The sequence below is a fragment of the Notechis scutatus genome, chromosome 4, assembly GCF_049901735.1.
Source record: "Notechis scutatus isolate UNSWTSFEM ecotype Mainland chromosome 4, rNotScu1.2, whole genome shotgun sequence".
Classification (NCBI taxonomy): Eukaryota; Metazoa; Chordata; class Lepidosauria; order Squamata; family Elapidae; genus Notechis; species Notechis scutatus.
In genome coordinates this window covers 41,174,957-41,189,703 of record NC_142012.1, presented here as the reverse complement: position 1 = coordinate 41,189,703, position 14,747 = coordinate 41,174,957, and the positions used below count along the sequence as shown (strand labels likewise).

General features: G+C 35.7%; 1 protein-coding gene across 3 annotated transcripts in view; it reads left to right on the top strand.

Annotated features, from left to right (window-relative positions):
- The window catches only part of MTUS1 (microtubule associated scaffold protein 1), a 105,615-nt gene that overhangs the window by 78,871 nt on the left and 11,997 nt on the right, over window positions 1-14,747 (top strand). For 2 of the 3 annotated variants that reach the window (XM_026667104.2, XM_026667105.2), the window contains one exon: window positions 9,539-9,605. In XM_026667104.2, the coding sequence (XP_026522889.2) occupies window positions 9,539-9,605 (67 nt within the window). Of the gene's footprint in view, window positions 1-8,386; window positions 8,764-9,538; window positions 9,606-14,747 lie in introns of those variants that run through there. The other variant, XM_026667108.2, reaches the window with a different exon arrangement.

The window sequence follows — 14,747 nt, the reverse complement described above, 5'->3', positions numbered from 1 at the left end:
CTTCCTATGAGTTAGAAAGAAAAGGGCAATTGCCGTACTTCCAGAGAGTTATAATGTAATATACCTGGAGAATGTATTGTCCTATGCCCAATTGAAGTCTCTAAAGAAAATAGCTGCCCTCTATGTTTCAAAGAGCATGGAATATTTCAGTGTGATTGCAAGTAGTCTAATTCATAATGTATGTATGTTTAAAACAATACAAGCTTGGAGATTTTGTCATGGGTGTTATCAAATGATTAATCACAATATTGAGAATTATAATTAAATGATTTTTTAGTTGTAATTGTAAATGAAATACTGTGTAGTTGCATGGTAGTACAATTGAAGTACCTTTATCTGAAGCCTTAAAGCAACTGTGTCTCCCAGAAAGCTTGCCTGTATTTCAAAGACTATCCTTGGTTATATGGAGATGTGGGTGTATGCATTGCTGCTTTTTTTCATTGGTGGTCCCATGCATGGACAACTGGACACACTTTTGGAACAGCTTTGTATGCCTTCTGGAAGAAAAAGCTACTTTGGCACTTTGAAGACAGGCACTTTGCTCTTGTTATCACACACTGTGCAGACTTCTGTCAAAATACTGTAACTCCTTTTGAAGCCAAAAGCTCAAATTTGGGATAGGATGCACTATGCATTTCAGGTAAATCAGTTTTCCACCATACGTATATATCCTGCCCAGCTAGTGGGTTACCCTTTGTTAACCTTGGGTGACGTTGAAAAGCTGAGCTGAGTTAGACTTGGTTAATATCTGGTGATTCTTCAGAGCTTAAGACTAAACTGGGTAGTTGAAATCCATCTAGATGAAGGAAATAGCAGAGTGTTTTGTATTGTTGTATTAAATGGGACATTACTTTTATATTTGTCATGTTAAATCTCAAATATTTTCCCTTGCTCTTCTTCAAAGAACAGCAAGCCTAGGTGTTTCTGAAGTGGTAGAAACTCGTTATTTCTTAGTATATGACTGAGCATGAGCAAGCACTACATTTCTGTAAATACCAGTTTAAAAACTGCATCAGTCATTCTACACCTCTAATGAAGTAAACTATAACTCAAGAAAGCTTATGCCTTTTAATAACTCGTTAGTTGGAAAAGTGTTATTAAGACTCCTTCTGACTTAATGTTGCATAGTATCCTATTTTTTTTTTTAACTTCTCTTGGATTTGTGAAAATGAGGCAGCTAAAACCATTAGTGCTTTTTTCATGTAGGACATTGATTTCCTTTAACCTTGAATTAATGTGTTGCATCTTTATAAGTCACAATTCAGTTTTGAAAGCTAGTTGTAGCTTTTTAATTTAATTCACCATGCCAGTATCATGATATTGTACATTGTAAATCTGTTTAGTTTGCCCAAATATTTTAACATAATTTTGCCCAGGACATCATTATTACACAAGTCAACAGATGACCATTTAAGTGTCAAGAAGAAAAAAAAATTCAGGAAAAATTACCACTTTTTAAAGACAAATTGTTGCTGGAAACACTTGTTTAAAAAGTTATTTCTCATGTTACCATATCTTTAAAAGAACAAGTGTTGAATCTTCTACTGAAAAAGTTAATGAGGTCATAGTGTAGCATTAGTGACACTTCTGTTGTCATGGTAACTGATGTCATAGTCTTTTCATTACCTTAACTTGAGGGAAAGATTGAAGAAGGGCCATTGTTGCTTAAACATACTCTTTTAATTAAATCATGGCTATAAAACTGTCCAAATGTAAATGCTTACTTCTTTGAAAAGCCTTTTAGGAATATATAACAGCCTCTTCATCAAGAAAGAGCATGGATCTGGCTTTAATCTTGAAATTATATACGTCAGACTGCTGTGATTAATATTAAAGGCCCATGAATTTATTGAGCTATTCAGTTTTCATCGTGTGCACTTCATCAATAATTATATTACAGTTCATGGGTTGCAGACTTGCAAAACTCTGCCATTCCTTGGGATTTGATCAATTAACTATTTTGACTGCCCTATCTAGCTGCAAGAAAGAAGTGGTAAGTCTCTTCATGTACTTGGGATTGTTTTTTTACTACTATTATTTTAAAAGAGGTTACTGGAGCAGTCATTAAAAATAGGCCATTTGTGCATCTTTCATCATTTTTTATTCATATATTTCAACCTAGGTTTCTCGTTATTATGTAAGGGAACAAAAACATTCAGTGTTTGTTCATACACAGAAACAGAAATCTAACCAAACATAATCAGTAATAGTTTAAGGATCTTAGACAAATGCAGATGTACTTTGTTTACATGTGATATGACAATGCCTTTTACACATGAGGAAAAAGAAAACTAATTGTCCATTTCTATCATAGGTTATCTGATGATAGAATGTGGTATCTCTATAGCCTCCTAGTGTTGAAGCTGAATAATAACACACAGCCAATAGCAATGAAGCTATAGGAATAATATTGGGTTTCCTTCAGATAGATATTCCTGCTGCCAATGATATTTTCTTCTTGACAGGATAAGATGGCCTTTAGCCCTTTCTATCCCATTTCTTTTCAGCAAGATCCAGCAGATTTAGTAAAAATAGATAGAAGTAACACGGGAGTTAACAGATCCAAGTATGGGAAGAAGAAAAGGTTGAGTGGTTTTGGATTGCTTTGCTAAGGTCGGATTGATTCCCTTTAATTGGGAATGAGCATCTCCTTTAGTTTGATTTGCAGAAATTGCCCCTTCCACAGTGTTTTTTTCAAACAAAATACCTTTTGTCATTTTATTGTCCAGTAGTTACACTGTGGTAGATAGTTGTATAGATTGTGAACAAGGCTAATTCTGTCTGTAAAAATGAAGCCATTAAATTAGCATTTTGCCTCTACTTACAAATTGATACAAATTGAAGTTACTGGTTGTTAAGTGAATCGTGGTCATTAAGCGAATTCAGCTTCTCCACTGACTTTGCTTGTCAGAAGCCAACTGGGATGGTCACAAATGGCAATCACATGACCCTGGGACAAATGCCAAAATAAGACTATTTTGTTTTTATGTGAATGTCTCTATCTCATTTATTTTAAATGATTTGCCCTTTGCTATTAATCTGCTCATCCATACAAACAGAATATAATTTGACTGTGTTTTATTTACTGTATTTCTTAATTTCCCAGTCACTACAGTTCTGAATATTAGTTAACAATTCTGTTGACATCCATATCATATCTATTCTGGACCATGATAAATGTCTATTTGAGCAGAAGGTGTATTGTTTGGTTTTAGCATTTCTTTCTCTCCATGTATCTTTTAAGTTTATTTCATCTACCATTTTAAAAAAAGATTTAGGGAGGGTGTTTCTGTTTTGCTTTATTGTTTTCTGTGCTGTATAGTCCAGTTTATTGTCTACAATTCCATTAAAATCTCCCATCATAACTATATTAGCATAGTCCAGTTCAATTATTTTCATATGTAATTTTTTATAAAATTCTTCTTGATTGTCATTCGGGGCATAGATTGCAATCAGGAGTGTTTTTATATTATTGTCCATTATTTCCACCATTAGTATTCTTCCGTCGTTGTCAGTATAAATCAATTTCGCTGGGATAATATCTTTAATGTATAAAACCACTCCTCTTTTCTTGCATTGTGTCAAGGAAGTAAATATTTTCCCTAATTTTGGCTGTATCAACAATTGTTCATATTGCTTTTTAATATGTACTTCTTGTAGGCAGATTATATCAAATTATAATTTCTCTAATTTATGGAAGGTTTTCCTTCTTTTAACAGCTGAGTTAAGTCCATTTATATTAATTGTAATCATTTTTTTCTCTTCCATGGTTATATTTTGTAGTTAGGTTTAACAGCTCTCGTAGATCTTGGTTCACATTGTTCTTTGGTTTCCTCCTTTCCACCTACTACTGCACCTTCTTCTTTTTCAGTCGTCATTTGGCAGTCCTCTTGGAATTCAATTAGTGAAATTTCTTTTTCTGCCTCTTCCTCTTTCCCTCTAAAAAATTCTGTGTAAAATGATTCAGCTTTCTCAATTGAGTCAATTCTATATCTCTGTTCTTGCCATGTAAACATTAAACCTTCTGGAATCAGCCATCTATAATTCACCTCTTTTTAAAGTAGCATTTTGGTCAGGAATCGATATTCTCTTCTCATCTCTCTCACTCTTCTGGGTACTTGTTTCAAGACCACAATCTCCTTGTCTTTGTATTTCAATGTTTTCTCTCTTGCCACTTGCAATATTGGTGTTTTAATGGCTTTCTTTGTAAATCTGATGTGAACTTCTCTTGGTAACTTTCTCATTGCATATCTTGTGAAGACTCGATAGACCTCATCTATTCCATCCATCATCTTCTCTTCAGTTATTTCCAAAGCTTCAGCCAATATTTCTATCATTGTCTCAGCTAGGTTTTGTCCCTTTTCTTTCTCTATGTTTTGGAATCTAAGATAAAATTCTGATCTGTCCATCTCCCATCTCAGAATACCACTTTTATCTTGTTCAACCACAGTTAATCTGTTATCAATATCTCCAATCTTCTTGTCTCTTTGTTTATCTTCTTCTTCAATTTTTTGGAATCTCTCATCGTACTTCATCATCATTTGTTGGATGTTCTCCACCTTTTCATTGGTTTTCCCTGTTTTTTGTTCTCTGTTCTCTTTTCAATATTCTCTGTTCTTGTTTGAATATTTTGAATTCCTTGCATAATCATCTACAGGGTCACTTTTTCTTGTTCTTTTTCTTGCTGTAACATTGTCTGTATTGAACGCTGTCCTCCAGATGGTGGAGAGGAAGAAGTAGAAGTTGAGGAACCAGGGGCTGTTAATTTCCTACTCATTTTGAGCATTTCAGAATCTTCAGGTTCTTCTAGACCTTAATCCAATTGCGAAATAACCGATTGCAATTCCAAATAAAAATAGTAGGAAAAAAGAAGCCAAATAGTAATAATAATAAAAAAAGAAAAAAAATTCTTCAGGTTCTTGTATACCTTAATCCAACTTATTGGTTAGATAACAGTAAAAATTCAAAGATGAAGGAAAAGACCATAAACACACACAAAAAAGAAAAAGTTGTAAAATCCTAAAAAAGGCGGAAAAGTGAAAAATAAAAAGCTAAAAAAGAGAAAGGGAAAATTCTTCAGGTTCTTCAACACCTTAATCCAATTAACAGGTCTCAAATATAAAAGGATGCATAAGAGAAAAAAAGAAGGCCAGAAAAATAAACAAAAAGAAAAAAGAAAAATAGCCAATATGGAAGGTAGATGGAAAGACAAAAATACCAGGAAGGGAGAGAGAAAAAAAGGCTACTCCCTTAAAAAGAAAAGGAAGGGAATCATTAATACTAAAGCTTTTCCTTTAAAATAAAGAGCAAGCGTAGAAATTTAACTTCCAAAGACAAGAAAAAAAAGAACAAAGACAAGTTCCAAAGGGCCAGAAATCCAAATAGCTATTACAAAAAGTAAACTGATGAGGAGGGGTAGTGCAGCTTAGAAAAAATAAAAAGAGCACACTGCACTTTGTTTAATTATCCAAGGCTCTTGTTATAACTCTCTTCTCCAGAGACTTATCACCTTTTCTTTTCCTATAAGCTTCCATACCAGATTCCAGCTGTTGATAGAAACCCAGAAGAGCACCTGCAATAATACTCTCCGATGCTCTTCCCTCTATCTTATCAAATAGCAATGTCCTTGAAAAGAAGTCTCAGTTCTTTCTCAGCTTTGTCTGGTCAAAAGTGAAATAGAATATTTCCAAGCCTCTAGTTGGCAGTGTTACAAAATTTCTTTTGCTTTCACTTTCACCCTCCTTTTCCAAGCAAAATATAATAAGAATTAATTAAAAAAAGAAAAGATATTTTAAAAAAAATAACTAAAAGGGAGTCTCTAGCCTAAAATATTATAAAATCAAAAAGGATAAAAATAATAGATAAAAGAAGAGAAAAAACCAGTCCGGTTTCAAAATATAAGATCGTGTGTAGAAAATCCAGCAATGAGAATAAAAAAATAAAAATATTACTTTGACATTCCTGTTTAAAATCGCCGCTTAGTCACTTCTGTCAAAACTTTTACAGATTCTTTCTTTTCCTTAGGGTGTCCTTTCAAATCTTAGAATAAAGAAAAAATTCTCACCAAACCGGCACACTCTCTCTTTCCATTCTCTTTCGTTTCGAAGCTGTCCCAACTTCAGCAGCTTTAATGGCTGCCTCTTTGCCGCTGGCAAGAAGAGCTTCTCCTGGATCTACCAGGGACTTTGCAGTATCCCTGGGATCAACAGGATGCGCTCTTTACTTTCACCATCTCTCCGGGACTGTTTAGATCCGATTGGACCGTCCAGGAGCAAAGATATCGGCAGCGATCTCAGACCTCCAAGATCGCATGCCGTATCGTCGCGACGCCAGCTCCGCCCTCTCCAGTAGAAATGTTTTTATGGGGGAGAGGAGGATTGCAAACTAATCCTGGGATATTACTTTGTTGTTTTAACCATTCTGACTTTTTGTAATGGTATTTTGTTTTGCTTAAATCAAACTATGAAAGGGGACTTGTATGGCAGAGTCAGTTGTGTCAGAGTCAGTTGTGATTAGAGCAACCTATAAATCCTGTAAAATAACTGATAGTGAATCACAAAATTATATGCTTCTGATCCTGAGGCATAAGGGTTCTCCTGTATTTTGCATAATGTCAATAATGAAAGAAATAGGTGGAATTATTATCTCCAACAGAACCTTTAAGATGTTGAGGGGATTTCCCTTCCCTCCCCCACACACTTTAAAAATGGAGGATGATCAGTTTTTTAAACTCCTTTCTCCCAGGCCACTATGTTGGCGCACCTCCTTGCTAAACAGCGGTCTGCTAATTTAATTTAAATTACTGTTAAATTAATTTTAAAGTTCCCAGTTATTATAGCAATCTATGAAGCATTCATTTTCATACTGCTCCATTCACAGCACTGCCTAGGTTTTCCTTAAACAAATAGGGGTTGTTTTAGGGGTCCTTTGGTTGCTGCTCAGATGATCCATCCAATAGCCACTGATAGGTTGGATTCTATGTTGGTTTCTTTGAGCCACTTGGAGTTGTTTTGGTCAAATTATAGTATTTGATTCAATGGTTTTGATCATCTGACTTGTTGGCCTTCTAAACAGATGGTTCTTTTTTTTTTAACATAAATTCTTCTTAGCCTAAGAAATGGAACTCTGTTCCTAAACAGTGAGAATTGTTGCTTTTACCAAGAATTGATAGGAGCTCCTGATTGACTAATCAGTTATCAGATAGTGGATTTCTCTTAATGTGAGTTTAAACTAATTTGTAGTTGAATAAATATTTCAAAAATAACAAATATGTTCACAAGGTGGGGCTTTCTCTTTTGTCTATTTGCAAAGTAGTTCCTGTGTCTTGAATGGAACTACCTTATTTTCTTGTACACACTAAATTTAGACTGTTAATAAAATTAAGATATATAGGATTTAGAATATGCATACAATCCTCCTTTGTGCATTCTAGTCCATGTAAATAAGTCATCAATATTTAATATTGCCTATATATTTCTCAGGAATAGAAGCAGAGAAGACTTAATTATTTGCCAAATAACATAAGTTTTATGGAACCACCAAGACTAATTAGTTTATATTATAATTTTTCATGGATTATAGTGTGATCTGGGACAACCTATTCAAAAGATTCAGAGTCAATAAAAGCCCACTCTATTAATAGCCCTAATGCAATTGCAGAACTCCCGTGCTTTGCAATGTTCTGCTTAAATATTCAGAATAAATACCGATGCAATATATCGCCTGATTTTGAAATAACAAAGCACCATATTAGTCCTTTAGAGAAGAAAAAAGATTCTTGGTGGCCAAACTCACATACTAATCCAGACAGTAAATGCCTGGATAAGGACAAGCCTCTTCTGTTTTCCTGGCAACATTTTCAGAAGTGGTTCGTCCTGGCCTCCTTCCTAGGGTGGAGAGAGAATGACCGGTAGCCTAAGGTCACCCAGCTGGCTTCATACCTAGGACAGGACTAGAACTCACAGTCTCTTGTTTTCTAGTCTGATGCTTTAACCACTAAGCTACACAACCTAGAGCCAAGAGTATCCATGGAACTGAGGCTAAAATATTGAGTGAAGGCCCTGAAGGCTCTCTTCACTTTGCTGTACTCCCACTGACCCAATGAGAAACTCCTGAAAAGATTATATCACTTTTATTTGCTGCTCTATGCTCAATAGAGCAGCACAACAAGCATAAAGCAAATTTTATTAAAGTTTCTTTTTTTTCTTCCTTTCAGCTCACATCATCTCATTTCCGCACCAGCCTATCTAATAAATTAAGAGTAAAAGCCTAGAATAACTAATTCAGAAAAGCTAAAAATAAAACCCATTATCTATAGCGGTGGTCAGGAGGATGTTTTCCCTCCCTCCTTTCCTCTCCCAACCCCCCTCTCTCTCAACTGATATTTGAGTAAGTGGCAATCGATCTTAGTAATGTCTGGCTCTCATTTTTCTGAAACGAAAGAGCTGTAGCTTTAAGTAATCACTAGCTTCTGGTGCCAAGTGCAGAGGCTGCAGTGAGTGTGTCTCTGTATTGGGAGAGACCAGTAGAAGGACTACGGTAAACTGCAAAGCATGATGAAGTCAAGCTGAGGCAGTGGCCAATGGAGTGTGACCTGGTTGTAAGTTAAATGTGGCCCAACCAGTTTGCTTTGTGGTATCGCTTGCCACCTGTACACTCCTGCCTGCATATGCTGGGGACGGAAGACAAGCTGGGGACAGAAGCTGTACGATGGGCTGCTCTAGCAGCAAAGTGTGCTTGTATTTTCCATGTGCTGCAAAAAAGGTTGGTGTTTGTTCTGTGGTGTTCTTCTGGAATAATGTCAAGGAGTTTTCAGCAGTGGTTTTCTGCAAGCAAGGTGAAATGCTTCCTGCAGCAGGGAGCTTGCATTTTGATATCTCTGCAACGTTCAGTTCTCAAGCAGGGATTGCATGAAGGAGGCAGAGGGTTCATTGCGCCTTATAGATTTGGGGGGTGGGGGTGGGGTGCTTGTTTTCTGTAACTTGTTCAGTAGTTGGAAAGAGGCAGAAAAGGATGTGGATTCTTTTGTGATGTTCACCAACTTTAGCATTAAGAAAAGAATAATCTTGGTTAAGGGAATGTTTTGACTGAAAATGTGACACACAGTGTTGCTTTGTAATTGGGCTTAGTAATCTATAGAAGACTTGGGCTCTATTTACCTTTGTTATAAAGTACTTTGTACTTTGTTTTTCACTCCTGTGTGGCCCTCAAAGTTATGAATAAAAGGTCCTACAAGTTTGTTGAATGCAAGTTAATTTAATCCTAAGAGTATCCACACTTAGCCAGAAAACTAAGCTCTTGCTGACTTTAAAGTACTTAACAAGAGGTGAAAACCTTATTTAAACACATCTGCTTCCTTATCTCAGAACCTTCTGTGTTTTTCCAGTGTTAAAAAGCTGTTATCATGGATGTTTCGTACTTGGCCTCTCCCCCCTCCCAGCTCCTGTCATTTAGCAGATAGTCCATAAATATAATAACTGAAAAGAATTTCCCACCCCCCAATAACATTGTATGTATCTCTGCTGTGTTTTCCCCACAGAGAGAAGAAGTGCTTTCCCAGCGTAAAGAGTTATCACTGGAACTTCTCAACCTTCGTGGAGATCTGGGTAAGTGTTAATCAATGCTATCCTCCTTCCTTTTTTTAAGTGATAAATTGAGCAACAAAACTGGGCCATAAGAAGTCATAGAATTGACTCAGCACGTTCAGACCCTCTCCCACTGATCCCACTTCATTCTGTTCAGATCTTTGTGGACTCCATTTTTCCAGATTCTTGATTGTATGACCCTGAGCTTCCAGAGAATTTCCTCTGGAAACATATATCTGATGGTCCAAACATCTATTGTGGGGAAAGTGGGTGATGAGATAGGCTGTGCAAATCCATGTTTTTCTTTTGTTGTTGTTCTTCTTTACTTTTTGTCGGTGTCTAACTTTGGCAACTTAAAGAGCTGTGGACTTCAACTCCCAGAATTCCCCAGCCAGCCATGCTGACTGCAATTCTGGAATTGAAGTCCACAAGTTTTAAAGTTGCCAAAGTTGGAATAAATGGTATAACAAGTATTATTTTACCTCTTCATACTGAGGAAACAATGGTAACATGTGCTGTATTTGCTCCCAGCCTGTTCACAGTGAACTAAAATTAACAAGAAACAAGAAACTAAAAAAAAAACATCACTTAAACTAAACGGACTAACTGCTTCAAGGCAGAGAATCATAAAATTCTTACAGTGATCCAAAATGAGATCCAGCTTAAATGTGCCAGAGGAGCATTTCATCTTAACAAACAGTTTTAGAATATTTAATGTTAAGTCATAAGCTGACATTATGGTAACATTATGGGTAAGAGAATAAAATTGGTTTTGCTTTATATCTTACCTCTGTCCTTGTTAGCCGGCCTCAGGCAAGTTGCTGACAATTTCAGAATACAGAACTGGGACTGGCCTATTTTATGGATTAATAGAATGGGGCATTGACATCACATATGTGAAACACTTAAGCAATTTGCTTTATAAGTTGATTGACATTCAATCTGTGAAATGTGACTATACGTACCTTCTAATTATAGATATTTTATTATGAGAGTAATGACTACTAGTAACTTCTAGGCAATTTTAAGCAGTGGTTATATTTTTTATCATTGTTCATATGACTTTCTCTAACTTGATGTCTCATTGCATATGGACTACAATTCCACCATTTTTGGACATATGGCTGAACCTATTTGGAGTTAGCAAATCTGGAGAGTGACAGATTCAAGAAATGTTACTGCATATCTAAGATGATTCATACATTATCAATTATTGGCACTGAAAGCTTACCCTTCTAAAAGTATACAATAGATGAGATAAAGAAGCTTTCTTTTGCCTTGGGTCATTAATATAATGAAAAGATTTTTATGTAAATCATGCATAAGCATAAAATTTTTAAGGGGATTATTTTTCAAGTGGCAGTAATACAATTATATACATGGGAGAATTTAATGTTGGCTTTGCTAGCTAGACATGGTTTCTTATTGTTTCACTTTGTACCAACAGAGTATTGTGTGTTTCTGTTGGATCTTGGAGGTCATCAAATAATTTAACAACCAGTTATTTGCACTAATGATTTCTTCCAACAACCAGTTCACCAAACTGCACAGAAAGTTAACAACTGGTTCTCCTGAACTGGTGCGAACTGGCTGAATCCCACTGCTGGAGGTCATTCTCTTTTCTCTTATACCCTTGCCCATTGATAATATAAAGATGTTGACCAACAAACATTGCCCAGTTTTGAGCAATGGATTAAGCATTAGGCAGGGATAGCAACTTTTTTAAAAAAACCAAGTCCTTTCTATCTTTTGAAAAAGCCAGATTCTTTGAGACCATTCTGAATTACAAAATGAACAGCAAGAATGGCACAGTTGGAGTGTGTATGTCACCTTTGATGTGTCACGTTTACATGAAGAACGGGAATTCCAGACTGATGGAAAGAAAGGGGATTTTTTTTCACTTGTGAATCTTACCCGTGAATGAAAATTGGAATATCTTCTGCTCACCTGAAAAGATCTTACTGTGCACAACAGCACAGCACCTATTTCAGTGTTCTCAAAGTAATTGATTCTGACAGTCCATTTTATTTATGTATTCATTCAGGCATTTATATGGCTGCCTAACTCAAGTCATGTGATTCTAAGTGGCATACAAAAATGAACCCATAATCAATTTAAAAACATAATTCATTAAAATGTATTAAAGCTGTAGGTTGGCTATTAGAGTGAAATCTTCATCATTTGTGGACTCAACATCTGATCCCCAAGGCCCAAGGAAAGCTTAGGTGTCTTCCTAAAAGCCTATAAGAACTTTCCTAAAAATAAATGGAAAAGTGTATATGTATTTGAAAATAAATTTTAAAACTTGTACATATGTTCCAATCTAGTCTATGTCTAGTTTTATATACTAGAACAGGTTCTGTTATGTGTGCTTTTTGTGGTTAAATGGTCTCTAATTTATGTTTAGATGTTTATTTGAAAATATGCTAGAATAATGTTTCAAAGGCTTATGGGCCAACTGCAGTCGAATGACCCTAAAAATCCATTTTGAAAACTGGGGAACAGTGGAATACCATGAGATTTTAAATAGCTAATTCTAGTATTATGAGGAATTGCTCCACCTTGCTCACCTGTTTACCTGGTAGAGCTGTTTACATGGTAGAGCTATTTCTTCTCTGCTCTTACACAGTTGGAGTATCAAGGCCAAGGCAAAAGGCTTCAGCATAGGGTGTGATTATATATGTGCTCTGCAATTTGCTGGTGGTAGAAATAGCTAAATGAACTTTATGATCTCATTAAACTAGCAACATGATGCAAAGATTTGAAAATGTATCTTCATCTTAAACGTCAACAAATGCAGCTTGTTTCTGGCTATTCATTAGTCTTAGATATTAAAAGTTATGTCAGTCTTGAAAAAAAAATACTGTTTTCAACTTAGAACCACGATTGAGCCCAAAATTTCTGTAGCCATAAGTGAGATGGTTCTTAAGTGGATTTTGCCCCATTTTATGACCTTGCCACAGTTGTTAAGTGAATCACTGTTAGTAACATAGTTGTTAAGTGAATCTGGCTTCCCCGTTGACTTTGCTTGTCAGAAGGTTGCAAAAGGGAATCACATGACTCTAGGACCCTGCAACCATCATAAACATGAATCAGTTGCTAAGTGTCTAGATTTTGATCACATGACCATTAGAATGCTGCAATGGTTTTAAGTGTGAAAATGGTTACAAGTTCCTTTTTCAGTGCTATTGTAACTTTGAATAGGTCACTAAGTGTACTGTTGTAAGTCAAGGACTACCTATAATTTGTTGAAAGCAGGTGTCTCTTCCAGACCTGGTCTGTATTAACCAATCTACCTCAGGTATAGTGAACGAGTAAGAACAAGCTTTTTTTTTAAATAGAATTGGAGCATTTGATGATGGGAAACAGAATTTTCAAAATGTAACAGGAAGATTTGGACTGAGATTTTCATTTCTCATTGCCGATAGTGCCCTTTAAAAAAAAACCTTTCAGCTAAATTAAAAGAATAAAAATAAAACTGTATGCTTCAAGATGCCACTGCAGTAGATTTTAAAAATGACTGTTTTTATTGCCTGTAATGCTGGCTAATTGAATGTCTGAGCACCTGAACTAATTATACATTTTACCTTGACATAGTGATCATCATTCTATAAAAAAAAATTGCAGGACATTATCATAAAAGAAATAACTTTTATTTTCTGAACATCTGTGGGTAGGTTTGATTTATTTCCTAAAGGAAACAAGTTGCAGTATGAAATTGCTTAAAGCATATTAGATTTTTTTCCTTCATTTAATTAGCATATTGACTTAATGATGCTTATTTTTCCTCAGGAGGACATTTTTTTCAAAGCATGGCATTGTGGTCATGAATGTTTTTGTAGATTTTTTTTTCATTAACAATTTTGAATGTTTTTTTCTCCCTTTTTGAGACTTTAGGCTTTTTTAAAAAAACAATTCCACAACATATGTAGTAATTTTTTGTGCTGATGAAATCTAATAACTTTGCAAACGGTTCCTTTTTGCTTAAATGGCTTAAATTACGTGGGAATTTTTGCACTGGCTGAACAAATCTACCTGTGAGACATCAGGTCTGTGCATACAAAGCTGAACTTCTTTCTGGCTTATTTGAAGAAGAACAGCTGCCCATTCTGGACCCTGGATAATTGTTTTGGTGAGCTAAACCTGCTACTGCTCATCTACTTTCTTTCCCCCGTTGACAAAGCAGGTTAACTATCAGTGATCAACCCTAGTCCTGTGGGCATCAACATTGTAGAAAAGGCATCCAGATTTTATATTTAGTTTGTTTCCTTCTCTGGTATTAAAATTACTTGGAAGTTTTAGAGCCATTAACAAAAGCTTAGTCATTTTTAAAGGGACATTTGTAGAAAGTGATACTGGAAGAATCTGGAAGAATTTGTTTCATGATGTATGTCAGGCTTTGGGATTATGATATATAACGCCATGCTGTGTGAGGTTGCCTACTGCTTTGTGATAACTGGATGCGAATGGTATCCAACACATTTTTCCCATAGAAATCCAAAGAAAATATTCTCATGCTCAATTAGTTTTTGATGTCAATAACAGACCAAGATAAAATGATCAAATGGATTCAGGTAAATTGGAGGTGCTTCTGGACAATAAAGTAGGAGAATAAAGATTCAACAGAGATTAGAGGGGATTATATTCCTGCAGAAGATTCAAGTTGCTGGTTAGCTGGATTAGTGAGTTTAAGCTGTCAATGTGGAAGGCCAGAGTTGACACTGTTTTGGAGGTTTTCTTGTGAAAGAGTAATGCCAAATGCACTTATACTTAGTGTAATGTATTGGGAATGATGTTGGAAGGCAGGAGGGAGAGCCAAAGATAGGACATCAACTCAAGAGAAGAGAGGTGGGAAATATGTGGGAAACATTTCAGAAAAGATGCTCCTTAGTTTTTCAGAGCATAGGAGGGAGGGAGTTTTTCAGAGCAAAAGGAAAGGAGGGAGAAACAATAACAATAGATGTAGCACTCCTGGTTGTGCTTCTTGTCTAGATTACTTTTAGCATTTTCTATTTGGATTTTCTCCTTGAAAAAGTAGTTCGTACTTATAATTGGCTCAAAATGATCAGGTCCTTGACTAACCTCATCAGGTCCTTGACTAACCTCAGTTATAGTTAAAAGCTCTGTTGACTTCTTTTTTTTTTCTGATGGTTGTCCTGTCCT